Genomic DNA, 19,212 nt, shown 5'->3' on the forward strand with positions numbered 1-19,212 from the left:
GCTACCTCTGTAAGTGCAAGTTAAAACTCTACTATGCAAAAAGAAAGCCACTTACCGTATCAACAACACCCAGAAACGCTGCCGGCTTCGCTGGGCCAGAACTCATCTAAGATGGACTGATGCAAAGTGGAAAAGTGTTCTGTGGTCTGAGGAGTCCACATCTTAAATGGAAACTGTGGAAGTCGTGTCCTCCGGACCAAAGAGGAAAAGAACCTTCCGGATTGATATAGGCGCAAAGTTCAAAAGCCAGCATCTGTGATGGTATGGGGTTGTATTAGTGCCCAAGGCATGGGTAACTTACATATCTGTGAAGGCACCATTAATGCTGAAAGGTACATACAGGTTTTTGGAGCAACATATGTTGCCATCCAAGCAAGGTTATCATGGACGCCCCTGCTTATTTCAGCAAGACAATGCCAAGCCAATGTGCAATCTACTAATAAAAGTTTCAATCAATCAATCAATCAGCCACGTGTTACAACAGCGTGGCTTCATAGTAAAAGAGTGCGGGTACTAGACTGGCCTGCCTGTAGTCCAGACCTGTCTCCCATTGAAAATGTGTTGTCATTATGAAGCCTAAAATACAACAACGGATACCCCGGACTGTTGAACAACTTAAGCTGTACATCAAGCAAGAATGGGAAATAATTCCCCCTGAAAAGCCTCAAATATTAGTCTCCTCAGTTCCCAAACGTTTACTGAGTGTTGTTAAAAGGAAAGTCCATGTAACAGTGGTAAAAATGCCCCTGTGCCAACATTTTTGCAATCTGTTACTGACATTAAATTCTAAGTTAATGAATATTTGCAAAAATAAATTACGTTTCTCAGTTCTAACATTAAATATCTTGTCTATGCAATCTATTCAATTGAATATAAGTTGAAAAGGATTTGCAAATCATAGTAATGTTTTTATTTACGAATTACACAACGTGCCATATCTGGCCCCTGGGCCTTGAGTTTGACACCTGTGGCCTGAGAGATATTTTTGGCCGCCCTCTAAGGGGAAATGTGCCTCGGTCCTATAGTTAAGAAACCCAGCTTTAAAGTGCAATTTTTCACGGCAGTATGATTCATAAACACTGCCTGCAAACAGTCCTGTTGTCTTTATTTAAAACTAGGAGTAATTGTACACAACCACAATATGCAGTGAAATTCTTGTCTTATGAACCAAGATAATAATTGTGCGATACATGTTTGGGTTCTGAATCGTCATCAAAGCATGTACTATTCTGCAGAAATAGTTTATTGCCGCCCTCCACAGCTCTCACAGAGTCAAGCTGGAGAGTCAGATAGTGTGTTGTAAATTGGGACAGTCGTACACTCTGCTGCGGTCCACCGTGGTGTTGAAGCAGGTGTCTCGGTACATGCCGCTCCTGCTCAAATGTTTGGTGAATTTTTGGGTTCTCGGGTGGAAAGTACACGCAGTGGTTTCAGCGCACGGAGGGTACAGGCCATATTCCGCAGAGGTGGTCCTGTACAGGGCGTTCTGGGGCTTGGACCAGGGGGTCGGAGTTGGACCTTTGAAGGATGGATTGAATGTGCAGGAGAAGACTGGGTTGCCAGGGGTGATGCATGCTTGTGTGTTTTCTGCCTGCTTTTCACTGGAGGATGACATCACTGAAGCCCCTATATAAGTAAACATTTGTTTTAATATTTAAAAAGTCACAAAATTAAGTTAATTTCATGATATTGCTGCTTATACCTGTATAGGTGGCACACAGTCGCTAATAGAAACACGCACCAATAATTTCCATCTTCATCGATTGCCCCATGGACCTCATGATCATCTTTATAATCATAATTAGCTTTAGTTTGCAGCATTACGCTAACCAAAGCCAGACTACTCGCCATGTTGGTCGACTCTTTGTACGGCGACGTTTGTTCACACGTCGTCCTAAATGTCTCTTTGTCATACTGGGGCGGAAAACAGCGGTGAGAGGATCTGAACAAATGTCAACAATGTCGATAGCAGGTACAGCAGCGAACACTAGCGTGGTAAATTCGATATTTTTCAGTTTGTGTCTGTTGAATTTCACAAGCTCTTGGTAGGAAATCTTAATAATCGGATTTGAAAGCACAATTAACTTTGTTTTGCTTAAACGATTGTATTGTAAATTACGACCTGCTGGGGTTTAAGCTGCGTTCGTGTGTGGGTGATATTCGGAGTTCCCATTGTCCTGAATGCACCACGCATGGAAGGTGATTGGCGGATAATGACTGAAGAAGTGTTGTTATGGGTGAGGGCCGACATCCGGGCAACTGAGCTACATACGGGTTCTTCGAGCCATAGCAACGAGACTGGCGTTGAAAACAAACCGTTGCCATTACTCTTTAACCTGTCGACCTACGCTGGTTAAACCCGTCATTCTGCCTCCAAAATGCCGAAAAACTGTTGTTTTTGGTTGTGCTAACCACAACTGGAAACAGGGAAAACAAAGGTTGTATTTTGTTCTGCCAAAGCGCGATAAAAGCCCACAGAGACGAGACAAATGGCTCGCAGCTTTACACCGGGAAAACGAGGACGGTTCTCACTGGAGTCCCCCAAAGTCCCGGGTCGTGTGTTCGGATCACTTCGTTTCTGGTAAATATAAGGAACAAAAATCCACCTTCTTAACCACAACTTGGCTATACCGTCCGTGCTAATGTTGTACTTGTGAATTTTTACCTTATAACGTTCGACAGCTGAAGTTGTTGTACAAAAATAACATGCGGTATATACTATATAGTCTATAGCCTAGCTAGCTATTTTCGAAAACCGGACAACGAGAGGATACCAAAGGCAGCGTCAAGATGGACACCACCGGGAAAACGTAAGCCAGGGCGGCCAAAGAACACCTGGCGAAGAACAGTTGTACTTAAACAATACATGTAGCCCTCAAATCTCTCAATATTTTATACACTAACACTTGATCTTGTTGTTGATAACTTCCGCGTCTCTTTCTTAGTAGCGCGCAGGCTAAGCTAACTAGCAAGCTAAGCTAAGCCTGAGAAGCTTTAAAGTTCACTGAGACGAGTCTGACGCAAATAATACATTTTCGTTTTTTCACACGATATGCGAATAAGTAAAAATGCGTAAATGAAGGATTTAACGCCGACTTCCAAGCCACAACGCTCGTTAAATGCTTTTTCTGTCAATGCTGTGTTCGCTGTGAGCTGGTTTGTTTTCAACAAATTCCCGGTTGCTAGGGGATTGGTAGACGGAAGTGACGTAGGTCCGCCCTCACCCATAGGAAGGTAAAAGACGAATATAGACGCGTGATGTTGGAATCAAGTCTGTGTTAGCGTGAGTTTGAAACTAAAAGTTAAAAAGAGCGTCGGTGTGCATTTCTGGACGCTATACAGTATGTAATGAACGCAATTTTTGTTGATATTGCTAGACTGTCATATATTGTTGTATTTCGTGTTAAGTTGTTTACAATTAAGGGTTTCATTGTAATCATGAGCAACAAGAAAGACAAAATCATTGAAGGCTCATTAAAAGTTTGGTATCGGGTCTATAGCCAAATATGCGGTATTTCCTGTGATGTTGAGCTAGGTAAGAGAAGAACTTCATTACCCAGCATGCCACAGTAGTGAAGAGCATGCGCGGTAGCCCGTTTAGGTTGAATGCTGTGGAGTAAACTTTAAGAACTCAACCAACACGCCTCGTCTGCATCTTTTATGATTAGACAAGACAACACATCTCCCACCCCTAATGAAACTATTTGCAATATCTCCCACCCCAAAATAAAACTATCACCAGGTGACGTCATCGCATCACGCGACTCCAGACCCGCCCACCGCGAGTGGTAAACCGTGTATTAATATTTGTCTTCGATACTAAATATTTTCTTTTGAAAAATTCATGGCACAAAATAATTGAATAGTCATTTTAACAGCAACATAAATTGTAAACAACATGAAGACAAAATACCGTCAGAAAGCGGATTCTCCAAACTCGCGTTGTTCTCCTTGGGTCGGCAGTGTAGTTTGGTTGCCATGGTGATCATTAAACAATCAGTGTTGTGGGCGGAACAATGCGCAGAAATAAAAATAAAAAAGTAAATTAAAATACAATAAATAATGATGTATCTATTTTGGTTTGTTTAATAATTTAAAAGTGTGTTTACATTAATCTTTTTTTTCCTATTTCCATCCATCCGTTTCCTACCGCTTGTCCCTTTTGGGGGGGGGAGGGGGGGGGGTGCGCTGGAGCCTATCTCAGCTGCATTCGGGTGGAAGGCAGGGTACACCCTGGACAAGTCGCCAACTCGTCGCAGGGCCAACACAGATAGACAGACCTTTTTTATTTATTTTTATTTTTATAAACCTTTATTTATAAATTGCAACTAATAGCATCATCGTTTTCACAGCTTTTTGGTTGTTAGAGGTAGTGTTTTAACGTAGAGTTCTAATTCTGTTTTAAAGGCATAAAAAACAGGTCGGGTATTGAGAAACGTACATTTATGAATATAAAACTTAGCCAATAGTATAATGAGGTTGCAAAGGTAAAATGCCTTTTTCAAATGTTTTTTCATTTCATACATATCATTAGTCATACGAGCACTTTTAAGGGGCGTCGTGTGTGACGTCATCACAACGCGACGGTGTTTACGTTTGCAAAAGTGCGCCATCGTCAAACGGCTGAAATCAACACCAAACCCTCACGGCTAAACACACGGAGGAATTATTTTACAGTACTGTCCTCTTTTCTGCCACAAAGTAAGAACAGTGATTGTTGGATTATTGGAAGTTTAAACCTGGTCTAGCTCTGAGAATCATGGATAGTGAAATTCAGCGAGACGGCAGAGTTCTGGATCTGACAGACGACGCATGGAGGGAAGACAGGCTGCCCTATGAGGACGTCACCATCCCTCTGGTAACTACTCCACTTTATTAACATCATCTCTTTCATAAGTAATGCACACATTGTTTGGTAAAGTATTAATCAGGGTCGAAACCCAAATACAAACTTTACTTAGCAGTGGCATTTTGTGGAACCCTCTTTTTTGTAAATGTGTTAATTTATTAAAACTCAACCCTATTATTACCAATGAACAATGTTAAAGTCTATGGTTATAAAAGTAAAACTACATCATGATATGCTTTACGGTTTACGGTTGTTATATTATGTGTAGTTAATATGTGCCATCATTTTCCAGAAAATATGACACTTTTAAGCTTCTGATATGACAATTTGTCATTTGCCATCTGGCAACCCTGTTATTATTGCTATTGTAGATATTTTTTCACACTTAGTCGTTGTAGAAAATTGATCAAAACGTCCCCTTGCATCTATTTAGCGGCTTTTGGTGGAAAAAAAAGATTGGCTGCCTCAAAGCAAGCTAAGAATCCGCAGTTGTTTTCATCCATCCATCCATTTTCTACCGCTTGTCCCTTTTTTGGGGTCGCGGGGGTGCTGGAGCCTATCTCAGCTGCATTCGGGCGGAAGACGGGGTACACCCTGGACAAGTCGCCACCTCATCGCAGGACCAACACAGATAACATTAAATAGAATAGTTATTTTGTATTTTAAATATTTTCTTGGATGATGGCGGTCGATTTCAATATCGATCACCCATGAGTGAGATCGGCCCATATCAATACCATTACAGATCACTTGTATTAACTAAATTTTTCAATTGATTTATATTTAAACTAGTTTATTTTCTTTTGTTTCATACAATTGTTTGAGCAAAACAAAGTATAATATAATATATATAATATAATTATGTGTCCAGAGCTGTATTCTCTAAAGTTACAAACATTAACAACAACAACAATTCAATTATTTTGAGAAAATAAAAATATCAATCTAACCAGTTTATTATCAATAATATACTTACAATACCCATGCCTAAGGGTAGTGACCATATCGATTTGGTGGTGTCGATCAAGGGCCTTAGTATCAACACCACCAATTTATAGATTGATCTGCCCTCCTCTTACGTGTCGTGTACTGACTGCGACAATCTTGACACACCAACAGTTGTTGTTATATTATATTATATTAAAAACTCTTGTTAATTTCCTCTTAAAAACGGCTTACTTGCTGCTGACAGATAAGTTTGAACAGTATGCTAATTTGTCTTCGAAATAGAAACAGTGGAGGATGCATGTGCATGTACGAGCCAGTCTGCCACAACAAGAGGATAGCGTAAAAGAAGGAACGTATTGACTACGTCGGGCTACCATTGGACTCATGCAAACCTCTTCGGGTTAATCTTTACCATATACGGAGATACCTACTAATGTAATAGATAGGAAAAATGGGCCCAAACGGCTCCTTTGGAGAAAGTATTAGGAAAGCAAGATTGTATTATAAATATATCCACCATGCCTCAATGGTTTGATTTCAAATTTTCAGGGCTTTTGCAGATCTCAAATATACAAAAATAGGTACCAATAGGTAAGAAGGGTTGGTTTTGCATAATTAGGTCCCGTTTTAGTTTCGAGGTGGGAATGTTTGAGCATCTCACGCTTCGATTACGATTCAGGGGCTATGATTAGATTATAAATGTATTATTATTAATAAATTGTACATTGTTAAAATATTTATTGCATATTTTCAATGTCCATCCATCCATCCATTTTCTACCGCTTGTCCCTTTTTTGGGGGGGTCGCTGAAGCCTATCAGCTGCATTCGGGCGGAAGGCGGGGTAGTGAAGTGAAGTGAATTATATTTATATAGCGCTTTTCTCTAGTGACTCAAAGCGCTTTACATAGTGAAACCCAATATCTAAGTTACATTTAAACCAGTGTGGGTGGCACTGGGAGCAGGTGGGTAAAGTGTCTTGCCCAAGGACACAACGGCAGTGACTAGGATGACAGAAGCTGGGATCGAACCTGGAACCCTCAAGTTGCTGGCACGGCCACTCTACCAACCGAGCTATACACCCTGGACAAGTCGCGACCTCATCGCAGGGCCATTATTTTCAATGTATTACGTTTAATTACTAATAATATTAGTATGTCTATAAGGCTAGGCAAGTATATATATTATGTGTATGTATGTATATATATATATATATATATATATATATATATATATATATATATATATATATATATATATATATATATATATATATATATATATATATATATAATATATGTGTGTGTGTGTGTGTGTGTGTAAACTGACATTTCTACCAAAATAGATGCTTTTTAATCTAGCTTTTGTGTTGTACTTATGACTGGGGACACATTTTGTGGGCGCACCTAAATATGCTGAAAAAATATGTATCCCTTATAACTTCATGTGTGATTAATTAAACAAGTCCATATTCACAAGTTCTATTGTAGATGATGCTATACATATGTACAGAATAAAGCACATCATGTTACATCAGTTGAGGAAAATTAGTCAATTATAATACCGGTAATAACATCCTGTAACTTGATTTTGATATCATTATTTATTTCATATTCTGATAGATAAAAAATAACACCGATGGGAGCATTTTAAAATTCTGCCAGACTCAATTTCACCTATTTGACAGATTATCATTATCACATCATTTATTCAGAATGTATAAATATCGACAAATGAAGATAGAATACTATTAACCGCAACATGTAAGTGTAAAAAAAAACGTGATTTGTACATTTTCAGTATGTGCTATTTTTAAACAAAATAAAACAATCTGAAGTTGTCTTTATTTTTAGGTTATGCCATGATTTTACCAGTCCAGCCCACTTGGGAATATATTTTCCTCCATGTTGCCCCTGAGCTAAAATGAGTTTGACAACCCCTGTTCTAAACATGTAAACCATGTAGGATCATGGGGAAGTTGGGAGCTCAATACAGTATGCTATACCTTGGACTGATCTCTCAATCACACGATTGACTCATTTGACATATCCTGCTTATTGTTTAGTATAAACTGCAGTGACAGAATGTAGATACCAAATAGCCCTGCCAATATTTCACCATTATTGGTTCTGTCAGATCCAGGTGGAGTAAAATTAGGTGGATTAGACTCTTCGGCCTCTTGAGATGAATGTCATCTAATCAGCTTTGTGGTCTTTCAGAGTGAACTCCCTGAGGCCGAGCAGGACAACGGGGGATCCACGGAGTCGGTGAAGGAGCAGGAGATGAAATGGACGGACCTTTCCCTGCAGAGCCTGCACGAAAACACTCCGAACACTGGGAGTTGAATCACCACTGACTGGACTTGGACTGTGGAACCATAGCACCAGCTACGTTCAACCTCACCTGGTTTGATGTTAGTGCATTGAAATATAGTCTGACTGTTTGTACTTTTCTGGCGCAGTCACTTGATAAGTGCTGCATGCTGTTCTTAAGCTTGTGAAATGTCTTTTAAGCGAAGGTCTTGCTATTTAATAAGTCATAGAGGAGTGTCTAACATGTTTATACAGCATTAAACATGTACACTAATGGTTCTTTGGTTTGACATGTTGCAGGACAAAGCTACTAAACACATTTCAGTCTTTTCAGTCTTCTGTGAGACTGTTCTCCATGGTCACTTTTTCCGTGCCGTCTCTGTTGCGATTTGACGGATGTGATCATGTGGTCCGTTCCCCTGGAGGACCGAGGGGTGTCTGTAGGAGCCTCCAAGACGATCCCAGAGTGTGAAGTACTGTCCGTAGTTGTAGTTGAAGAAGAGGTGATGGTCCACGTGATGGGCAGCGCCGTTTATGAGATGTATCAAAGGGCCGGGGATGCGGTAGTCGCCGTCGTGTATGGAAATGGTCCAGATATTGACAAAGACGAAGAGAGCCAGGTAGACGGCCTTGTGGAGCGGGAAGATGAAAGGGTAGATGTGGTAGGGTAAGCTCTGCAGGAAGCCGTCCAGCGGGTGGAAGGCGTGACTTGCAAACGGCGTGGGGATTTTGAACAAATGATGTTGTTTATGTAAGTACTGGGGGGAAGAAAGATGAATAAACAAGACTCAAAGGTGGTTCAGTCAACATCCAGAGGGTAAAGGAACATTTTGGAATGTCTTAGGGCAAATTTTTTTGGCATAAGTCAACAACAAATAAGTACAAAAGCACCTAGCAAAGCACAGTATTTGTTGTGTGGCAAGCAACAGTTTCTGCAATCAGCGGTGTGACAATTGGCTTTTTCGATTTGATTTAGAGTTTGTGGTTGCCGACAGGATTCAGGGACAATATACACTACCGTTCAAAAGTTTGGGGTCACATTGAAATGTCCTTATTTTTGAAGGAAAAGCACTGTACTTTTCAATGAAGATAACTTTAAACTAGTCTTAACTTTAAAGAATTACACTCTATGCATTGCTAATGTGGTAAATGACTACTCTAGCTGCAAATGTCTGGTTTTTGGTGCAATATCGACATAGGTGTATAGAGGCCCATTTCCAGAAACTATCACTCCAGTGTTCTAAAGGTACAATGTGTTTGCTCATTGGCTCAGAAGGCTAATTGATGATTAGAAAACCCTTGTGCAATCATGTTCACACATCTGAAAACAGTTTAGCTCGTTACAGAAGCTACAAAACTGACCTTCCTTTGAGCAGATTGAGTTTCTGGAGCATCACATTTGTGGGGTAAATTAAACGCTCAAAATGGCCAGAAAAACAGAACTTTCATCTGAAACTCGACAGTCTATTCTTGTTCTTAGAAATGAAGGCTATTCCACCAAATTGTTTGGGTGACCCCAAACTTTTGAGCGGTAGTGTATGTATATGTATTTTTTTTTAGAACGATTAATCCAAAACTATATAGTGAGTTTTAGTATTTTTTTAGCCCCAAAAAATCAAGCAGTGTGACTGAAATAAATAGTGCAGGTGAAGTTTCCTATATTCCTGTTATTTCTTGGAAGGGAATTATGTATAAATGCATTATGGATACAAACAAGCAAGTAAACAATACATTTTTTGAATAAAGTGCAGCCAACACTTTAGATTGAATTACCAAGGACCATACAGTATCTGTTGATGGACCGTGTCCCAGGTGTGCGGCAGCATGTATGCTCCCTCATCCCTGTTGATGGCACTTGTCCCTCGCTTCCTAATTTCCATAGCCTCCTTCATCCATCTCTTGTATTTATTTGTTTCCGATAAAATGACTTTTCCTTGTGTTCTAGAGGTCGCTGCGTTGCCGTAATTTCCTCCCCTGTCACTTCCTAGGGTTTCCCACACATTCATTTATTTGTAGCGGCCCGCCACGAAAGAATTACGTCTGCCACAAAATAAAAACACATTTTTTTATTTTTTTTATTTTTTTTTGTCTCCAGCTTCTCAGGCAAATCATATAGTTGATGTAGATGCCCATATCGGCTGTTCAGATTTACTTTACAAAAGAGAAGTGTAGGATACTTCTCGTTGCCTTATTTGTATTTGACTTTATTAAATGTATTTATATTAGAAACACAACATGTGTATATAACAAAGGGTGCAAAGTCTGCAGGCAGTAGGAAACACATGGTTAAGTGTAGGGAGTAAAACTGATGGCAGTCTAAAGTTCAAGATTTTTGGAGCTCTTTGTTCAGTGGATCAGATGTTTGATGAAGCTCTGTGTCTATCTACCACCACTACTGTTTTCTGTTTATTTGTTACTGACTGTGGCAGGACACCTCTGCCTCTGTTTCACTTTATGTTGCTGGTAAATAATATGGTTGTAGTAGTAGGCTAAAGTTAAATTATTTAGTATGCACTAATTAAAGGGGCAGAGCTTTGAGACATTTTAGCTTTTATATTTTATAAGATATATTTTTTGTAAGAACCACAATTAATAAATATATTTCAGTGAATAACTTATTGTTCAAATCTGTATATAAATATGTACATAAAGTGTTGTAATTATATTGTAAAATGGATGGATGGATGGACGTTTAAAACAAAACTGTTATTATTAATTTGTAAGTATACATTTTTTCAGCCTTTTTAGAGAAAATCAAATCATTGTAGTAAATTATGCAAATTACTCGATGTAATGGTGACCACGCCCGTAGCCACGCCCACCGCCACGCCCCCACCGCCACAGGTATCTTGGTAGTTTATGGGAAACACTGCTTTCGTTGTGTCGGTTACATCCTTTGTGGCTTAAAGTTGTGTCACCGCTTTAAATAGTCGCGTTTTTGAAATTGAAACTTTTATTAGTACAGGGAAGTACATATTCCGTACAATTGACCACTAAATGGTAACACCCGAATAAGTTTTTGAACTTGTTTAAGTCGGGGTCCACGTTAATCAATTCATGGTAGCGTTGTGTCGCTTGTATTTGTTGTGTGTTTTGAAATCGTGCTGAAGCTGGAATTTTTTATGCTGAAATTGTTTATGCTTTTGCATTTGTTATGACCTTCCCTGAAGGTATCTGCCATTTTTGTTTTGATGACACCACAAACAGGCAGACAGACTTAACGTCCCTTATTATTCAAAGTGCTAAACTTCAAATAACGTCTGCTGTCCTTAAATCAAATGTTGACCTTTTTCTAGTAATAAAATCCCTTTTAAAACAATCTTGGATCGATACCTATCTTTCGGAAAGCCAACTTGCCAAACACGGATCGATATATCGATATATCGGATCGATATATCACACCTGCTGTCCTTAAATCAAATGTTGACCTTTTTCTAGTAATAAAATCCCTTTTAAAACAATCTTGGATCGATACCTATCTTTCGGAAAGCCAACTTGCCAAACACGGATCGATATATCGTATTTTTCGGACTATAAGTCGCAGTTTTTTTCATAGTTTGGCCGGGGGTGCGACTTATACTCAGGAACGACTTATGTGTGAAATTATTAACCCATTACCGTAAAATATCAAATAATATTATTTAGCTCATTCACGTAAGAGACTAGACGTATAAGATTTCATCGGATTTAGCGACTAGGAGTGACCGATTATTTGGGTTAGGGTTGTTAGTTTAATGCCCCGCAGCTAAAAGCAACTGCGTGAGAACGTATACTCCAATATCACGATATAGTCATTTTCTATATCGCACAGAGACAAACCTGCGATATATCGAGTATATCGATATATCGCCCAGCCCTACTAGACGTATAAGATTTCATGGGATTCAGCGATTAGGAGTGACAGATTGTTTGGTAAACATATAGCATGTTCTATATGTTATAGTTATTTGAATGACTCTTACCATAATATGTTACGTTAACATACCAGGCACGTTCTCAGTTGGTTATTTATGCCTCATATAACGTACACTTATTCAGCCTGTTGTTCACTATTCTTTATTTATTTTAACTTACCTTTCAAATGTCTATTCTTGGTGTTGGGTTTTATCAAATACATTTCCCCAAAAAATGCGACTTATACTCCAGTGCGACTTATATGTTTTTTTTCCTTCTTTATTATGCATTTTCGGCCGGTGCGACTTATACTCCGAAAAATACGGGTACTTGAAATTCCGGAATATATATTGATCAATCGTTAGACCCCTAGCAATCAGCATTGTGCGCTTTGATAAGAACCAAGCAGTAGCAAAGAACATCCTTTATTGTAGATGCATACACATTTTTTTTACATTTTACTTAAAAAAAATCTACTTATAAAATGCATAAAACAATTGAGTAATAATAGTATTCACTGTCAGAAGCGGCCCTCTGGAGCCAAACATAACTGCGACGCTGTTAAATCCGAACCCTGTGTTTTATTCTTTGGCAGACCAGGTGCAAATGAGGTGTGTTAACAAGCGGAATTGCACAAACAGTCCTATTAGAATGTGTTAACGACCGAGTGGGAAACAGGAAGCGCCAAGTATTTGTACAGGAAACACTGGGCCAATGAGTGCTTCTGTGTGAACATCTTGAAAAAGTTATAGTTGACTTGAAAACAGCAGACTTGCCTTATAGATGCTCCTATGATGCATGCAGCGATGTATCCAGTAGATGCACATGTCCGTAAAGAACAAGAATCCAACAATGCTCGCCAACACCTCAGACCAACCTGACAACACAAATTGACCAAAGTACGTTTATGAACCTCTCGTCACATTTTACAATTATTGAAGTAACTGTCGTCTTACCCATGAAAGTTTGCTTGATGCCATCATAAAGTTTGCTGTGACCTCTGACCTCCCAGAAGAAAAGCATCACTGTGGGGAAACTCATCCAGAAGATGGAGGTAGTGGCGAGATGGATCTCTTGACTCACCTGGTTCTACCATTACATGAACGACAACTTTTAATGTAGATTTACTTTTTAGCTCAGGAAAAACATACATTTTGGTATTTAGTTACTATTATTGCAGCTGAAGAACAATAATATTCATATTTGTGTGAAAAGGTACTCTTCCTGTTACCAGCGTGTAAATTATTTTCACTCGGAGGGGGCCAAATTTTGAGAGAAAAAATGTGTCTGGGGGCCGTTATATCTATTTTTAAGAACACTAATACAAAACGTCTGATTGAATGCTAAAAACGTTTGACAGACCGCCTTAAAAAACAGAATGGAATTTAACATTTTTTTACTGAATGAGACACCCAGAATGTACATGTAAATAAAGAATGTGGGATTTACAATATTAACTAGGGATGTCCGATAATGGCTTTTTGCCGATATCCGATATTCCGATATTGTCCAACTCTTTAATTACTGATACCGATATCAACCGATACCGATATCAACCGATATATGCAGTCGTGGAATTAACACATTATTATGCCTAATTTGGACAACCAGGTATGGTGAAGATAAGGTACTTTTTAAAAAAATTTGTAAAATAAGATAAATAAATTAAAAACATTTTCTTGAATAAAAAAGAAAGTACAACAATATAAAAACAGTTACATAGAAACTAGTAATGAATGAAAATTAGTAAAATTAACTGTTAAAGGTTAGTACTATTAGTGGACCAGCAGCACGCACAATCATGTGTGCTTACGGACTGTATCCCTTGCAGACTGTATTGATATATATTGATATATAATGTAGGAACCAGAATATTAATAACAGAAAGAAACAATCCTTTTGTGTGAATGAGTGTAAATGGGGGGAGGGAGGTTTTTTGGGTTGGTGCACTAATTGTAAGTGTATCTTGTGTTTTTTATGTTGATTTAATAAAAAATAAAAAACCAGATACCTATAATAAAAAAACCGGTACCGATAATTTCCGATATTACATTTTAACGCATATATCGGACATCTCTAATATTAACTATGAAGGATAAAACACTGAATATTGACAACATATGAACGTCACACCCCCTCTCGGTCGACATACTTAATGATCAAGCGAAACGCAATAAAAATGCAACAAACACAGCGAAATATGAACATGAAGGTAAAAAAAAAACCCACCTACAATCTGATACATCACTAAGCTTTAGAACTTTGTTGTAAAAATCTCCTTCCGCGTCTGTCCCTGACACCCGCATTTCAGGCTGACACTCTGTGGAAACGCTCCCCACCCACACTGCTTGGTGCCTCGTCTGAGCTGCTGTGATTTAGATTACCATAGTAACTAATTAGATTACCATAGTAACTATTATATCATGTTTTGGCCCCATCGCTGATTATTTTGCAGTTCTAGTCAATAAAACGGAGTCGCCAATGCGTGTGATTCTTTGTTTGGGCACTCGATTCCACAAAATGATGCGCCGGCAAGCAAACTATAGCTGTGTGCAATGTTTGGTCTTTTGACAGCCAAAATAATGTCTAAAAACCAGAGCCAACTTTTGCCAAAATCTTTTTTGAAAAGTGGGGCATAGGAGAAGCGCGGTACCACATACTCTGTACTAGGGTTATATTCATAAAGTCAGGAAATATGTCCCTGGACACATGAGGACTTTGAATATGACCAATGTATGATCCTGTAACTACAAGGTATCGGATTGATACCTACATTTGTGGTATCCAAGCAACAGAAGAATAAGTGATTATTACATTCTACCAGAAGTGTAGATAGAACATGTTGAAACAGAAAATAAGCAGATATTAACAAGTGGATTAATAATCTATTTTTACAGCTTGTCCTTTATAATTTAGACAAAATAATAGAATGATAAATGTCACAATATGTTACTGCATACGTCAGCAGCTAAATTAGGAGCCTTTGTTTGTTTACTTACTACTAAAAGACAAGTTGTCTAGTATGTTCACCATTTTATTTAAGGACAAAATTGTTCTTTGATTGCAATAATAAACATATGTTTAATGTACCCTAAGATTTTTGTTAAAATAAAACCAATAATGCCATTTTTTGGTATCGAAATATATTTTGGTACAGGTACCAAAATATTGGTATCGGGACAACCATAGGCGCCAGTGGGTGCTTGCTGTGTTGAGTATTAGTGTTGTCCCGATACCAATATTTTGGTACCGTACCAAAAGTATTTTGACACTTTTCTAAATAAAGTGGACCACAAAAAATTTCATTATTGGCTTTATTTTAACTAAAAAATATTCGGGTACATTAAACATATGTTTCTAATTGCAATTTTGTCCTTAAATAAAATAGTGAACATACAAGACAACTTGTCTTTTAGTAGTAAGTAAACAAACAAAGGCTCCTAATTTAGCTGCTGACATATGCAGTAACATATTGTGTCATTTATCATTCTATTATTTTGTCAACATTATTAAGGACAAGTGGTAGAAAATGAATTATTAATCTACTTGTTCATTTACTGTTAATATCTGCTTACTCTGTTTTAACACGTTATATCTACACTTCTGTTAAAATGTAATAATCATTTATTATTCTGTTGTTTGGATGCTTTACATTAGTTTTGGATGATACCACAAATTTGGGTATCAATCCGATACAAAGTAGTTAACAGGATCATACATTGGTCATATTCAAAGTCCTCTTCAGGGACATATTTCCTGAGTTTATAAACATAATATAATTTTTTTTTAAAACGAAAGATTTTGTGATGTTAAAAAATATCGATGTAAATGTTGTGTTTTATCATTATCCTGCCGTCTCCTTTGTTGTGATGTCTGCACCTGTGTATTCAGTCATTCGTCCTCGGCGAGGGGCGGACCATGAGGCACACCTGCTAGCAATTAGCAATTCTAACTGGTCTCCCGTCTCTGCATCCCGGGGTCACCCCTTCTTTTCCAAGACTAACAGTAATCATAGTAGTATCGACTAGATACGCTATTGTACGTGGTATCATTACAGTGGACGTTAGGTGTAGATCCACCAATGGCGTTTGTTTGTATTGTACCGTCCCCGAAGAGTTGCTGCTGCAGGGAATTCTGGGAATTTGTTCTGTAGTGTTTATATTGTGTTGCAGTGCAAATAGATAGATAGTACTTTATTGATTCCTTCAGGAGAGTTCCCTCAGGAAAATTTAAATTCCAGCAGCAGTGTACAGAGTTGAGATCAAATTTAAAAGTAAAAAGTAAATAATGGGGGCATAAATGGAAACAAAATAGAAACATATTACAATAAGAATAAAAATAAAAAGCAACAATGAGAATAAAAATACAACAGTAAAATAAGAATATAACAAGAGAAACTAGGCAGTAGTGACCATGTTATGAAAAAGTATTGTTTTGCATCCCCTGTCATCCTAGTACCCCCCCTCCCCCCAGAGAGGAGTTGTACAGTCTCAGGGCATTCAATCCATCACAACTGGACTGTTCACTTTGTCTTAGAAGACTCATCCAAGTAGGCTTCATCACTTCATGCTCATACACTTCAAGTCTTAAATCTAATCATTGGAATTTAGAGGGGAACTGCACTTTTTGGGGGGGAATTTTTCTATCGTTCACAATCATTATAAAAGACATGATGGTGGATATATTAAAAAAATAAAATAAAAATCGCATTCTAACTAGGGCTGGGCGATATGGCCTTTTATTAATATGTGGATATGTTCAGGCCATGTCACGATACACCATATATATGTGGATATGTTTAGTCCATGTCACGATACACCATATATATGTGGATATGTTTAGTCCATGTCACGATACACCATATATATGGATATGTTTAGTCCATGTCACGATACACCATATATATGTGGATATGTTTAGTCCATGTCACAATACACCATATATATGTGGATATGTTTAGTCCATGTCACGATACACCATATATATGTGGATATGTTTAGTCCATGTCACAATACACCATATATATGTGGATATGTTTAGTCCATGTCACGATACACCATATATATGTGGATATGTTTAGTCCATGTCACGATACACCATATATATGGATATGTTTAGTCCATGTCACGATACACCATATATATGTGGATATGTTTAGGCCATGTCACGATACACCATATATATGTGGATATGTTTAGGCCATGTCATGATACTCTAATGCTGTGTGGGACAAAGGCAGGGTTTCCCACACATTCATTTATTTGTAGCGGCCCGCCACGAAAGAATTACGTCCGCCACAAATAAAATTAAAATAAAAATAAAAAATATTTTTATTTTATTTTTTTGTCCTCTCCAGCTTCTCAGGCAAATCATATAGTTGATGTAGATGCCCATATCGGCTGTTCAGATTTACTTTACAAAAGAGAAGTGTAGGATACTTCTCTTGTTGCCTTATTTGTATTTGACTTTATTAAATGTATTTATATTAGAAACACAACATGTGTATATAACAAAGGGTGCAAAGTGTGCAGGCAGTAGGAAACACATGGTTAAGTGTAGGGAGTAAAACTGATGGCAGTCTAAAGTTCAAGGTTTTTGGAGCTCTTTGTTCAGTGGATCCGATGTTTGATGAAGCTCTGTGTCTATCTACCACCACTACTGTTTTCTGTTTATTTGTTACTGACTGTGGCAGGACACCTCTGCCTCTGTTTCACTTTATGTTGCTGGTAAATAATATGGTTGTAGTAGTAGGCTAAAGTTAAATTATTTAGTATGCACTAATTAAAGGGGCAGAGCTTTGAGACATTTTAGCTTTTATATTTTATAAGATATATTTTTTGTAAGAACCACAATTAATAAATGTATTTCAGTGAATAACTTAAATAGTTATCTGTATATAAATATGTACAAAAAGTGTTGTAATTATATTGTAAAATGGATGGATGGATGGACGTTTAAAACAAAACTGTTATTATTAATTAGTAAGTTTACATTTTTTTAGCCTTTTTAGAGAAAATCAAATCATTGTAGTAAATTATGCAAATTACTCGATGATGTCATGGTGACCACGCCCATAGCCACGCCCCCACCGCCACAGGTATCTTGGCAGTTTATGGGAAACACTGAAAGGAGTTTTTTAGTCTATTAGTAGGACAAAGGAGTTTTTTAGTCTATTAGTAGGACAAATGAATTTTTAAGTCTATTATTCTTAAATAATAATAAAAATGTGCTTGTCGTTGTTTAGTGTGGTTTCACTATATGGCACATGTTTATGACAGTGTTGGCATTGTTCATACTGCCACCCTTAGTGTGACATGTATGGTTGTTGACTTAAGTTTGCCCTTAATTCGCTTGTGTGCAGTGCGTTTAAAGTCAAGATGATTGTGTTATTAGTTATCGTGCTCAATGAAATCTTGTTTAGGCTGTGTTAACTATCGACCGTATATTTTGTGACTATTTCATTGTGTAAAAACAAACTAAACTCGCCACAAAATTAACAACAAGATTGATTGCTCAAAAATTATTTTAAAGATTGAATGTTGCCATCGGCGCCTATTGGGACAACCCTAATATTTATACTGAATCCGTACACCCCGAGTTTAATATTTGTATTGTTACATTCGGAGTCATGTTGCGGGCATTACAACACGCATATGGCAGTGATTAGATCAAAGAAGCATTAGAAGTCTTGCGTGGCGCTCACCTTAACAAATTGTGGATGTTTGGTGAGCCTGTGGTCGAAGACGTAGTAGAAGCTCAGCGCACCAAAGACCAGGTAAAGCAGCAGTGCTCCAAGGTTGGTGAGAAGAAACAGGCTGACCATCTGACGTGAAGCCCCGTCCTCTTGCCATGAAGCAGGGTAGACGTACGGCGTGAATACATAAAAGTCTGCAAAGGACAGCACATGATCCATGGCACTGTCGGTCTGTCTGTGGGGAAATAAAAATACTCCCATCCATCATGACACAGCCAAACAACTGTAGCCACACTTCCAGCTTGCTTTCACTCGAGGGCGTGAAGCTCTAAGACAGAGGTGTCCAACTCATTGTAGCTCAGGGGCCGCATGGAGGAAAATCTACTCCCACATGGGCCCGATGGGTAAAATCATGAAATAATAACTTAAAAATACTACGACGACTACTTCAGATTGTTTTCTTTATTTTACTTTGGCCCATAATAGAACAAGCCCATTCTGAAAATGTACACAAATA

General features: G+C 38.1%; 3 protein-coding genes across 3 annotated transcripts; 1 reads left to right on the forward strand and 2 right to left on the reverse strand.

Annotated features, from left to right (window-relative positions):
- Positions 1 to 1,285: 1,285 nt before the first annotated feature.
- Positions 1,286 to 1,615, reverse strand: LOC133641447 (piercer of microtubule wall 2 protein-like). The gene has a single exon (XM_062035179.1). It carries the CDS (start codon positions 1,613 to 1,615, stop codon positions 1,286 to 1,288), a length of 330 nt encoding a protein of 109 aa, XP_061891163.1.
- Positions 1,616 to 4,390: 2,775 nt separating this feature from the next.
- On the forward strand, positions 4,391 to 8,386 carry LOC133641983 (anaphase-promoting complex subunit 13). The gene is made up of 2 exons (XM_062036161.1): positions 4,391 to 4,858; positions 8,015 to 8,386. The coding sequence occupies exons 1-2, from the start codon at positions 4,760 to 4,762 to the stop codon at positions 8,138 to 8,140; spliced, it is 225 nt and encodes a 74-aa protein (XP_061892145.1). The 5' UTR covers positions 4,391 to 4,759; the 3' UTR covers positions 8,141 to 8,386.
- An 80-nt stretch (positions 8,387 to 8,466) lies between these two features.
- On the reverse strand, positions 8,467 to 18,914 carry LOC133641448 (lathosterol oxidase-like). The gene is made up of 4 exons (XM_062035180.1): positions 18,705 to 18,914; positions 12,958 to 13,090; positions 12,778 to 12,878; positions 8,467 to 8,865 (listed from the first exon to the last, which is right to left on the reverse strand). The coding sequence occupies exons 1-4, from the start codon at positions 18,912 to 18,914 to the stop codon at positions 8,467 to 8,469; spliced, it is 843 nt and encodes a 280-aa protein (XP_061891164.1).
- Positions 18,915 to 19,212: the final 298 nt, after the last annotated feature.

This window comes from Entelurus aequoreus, linkage group LG24, assembly GCF_033978785.1.
Source record: "Entelurus aequoreus isolate RoL-2023_Sb linkage group LG24, RoL_Eaeq_v1.1, whole genome shotgun sequence".
Lineage (NCBI taxonomy): Eukaryota > Metazoa > Chordata > Actinopteri > Syngnathiformes > Syngnathidae > Entelurus > Entelurus aequoreus.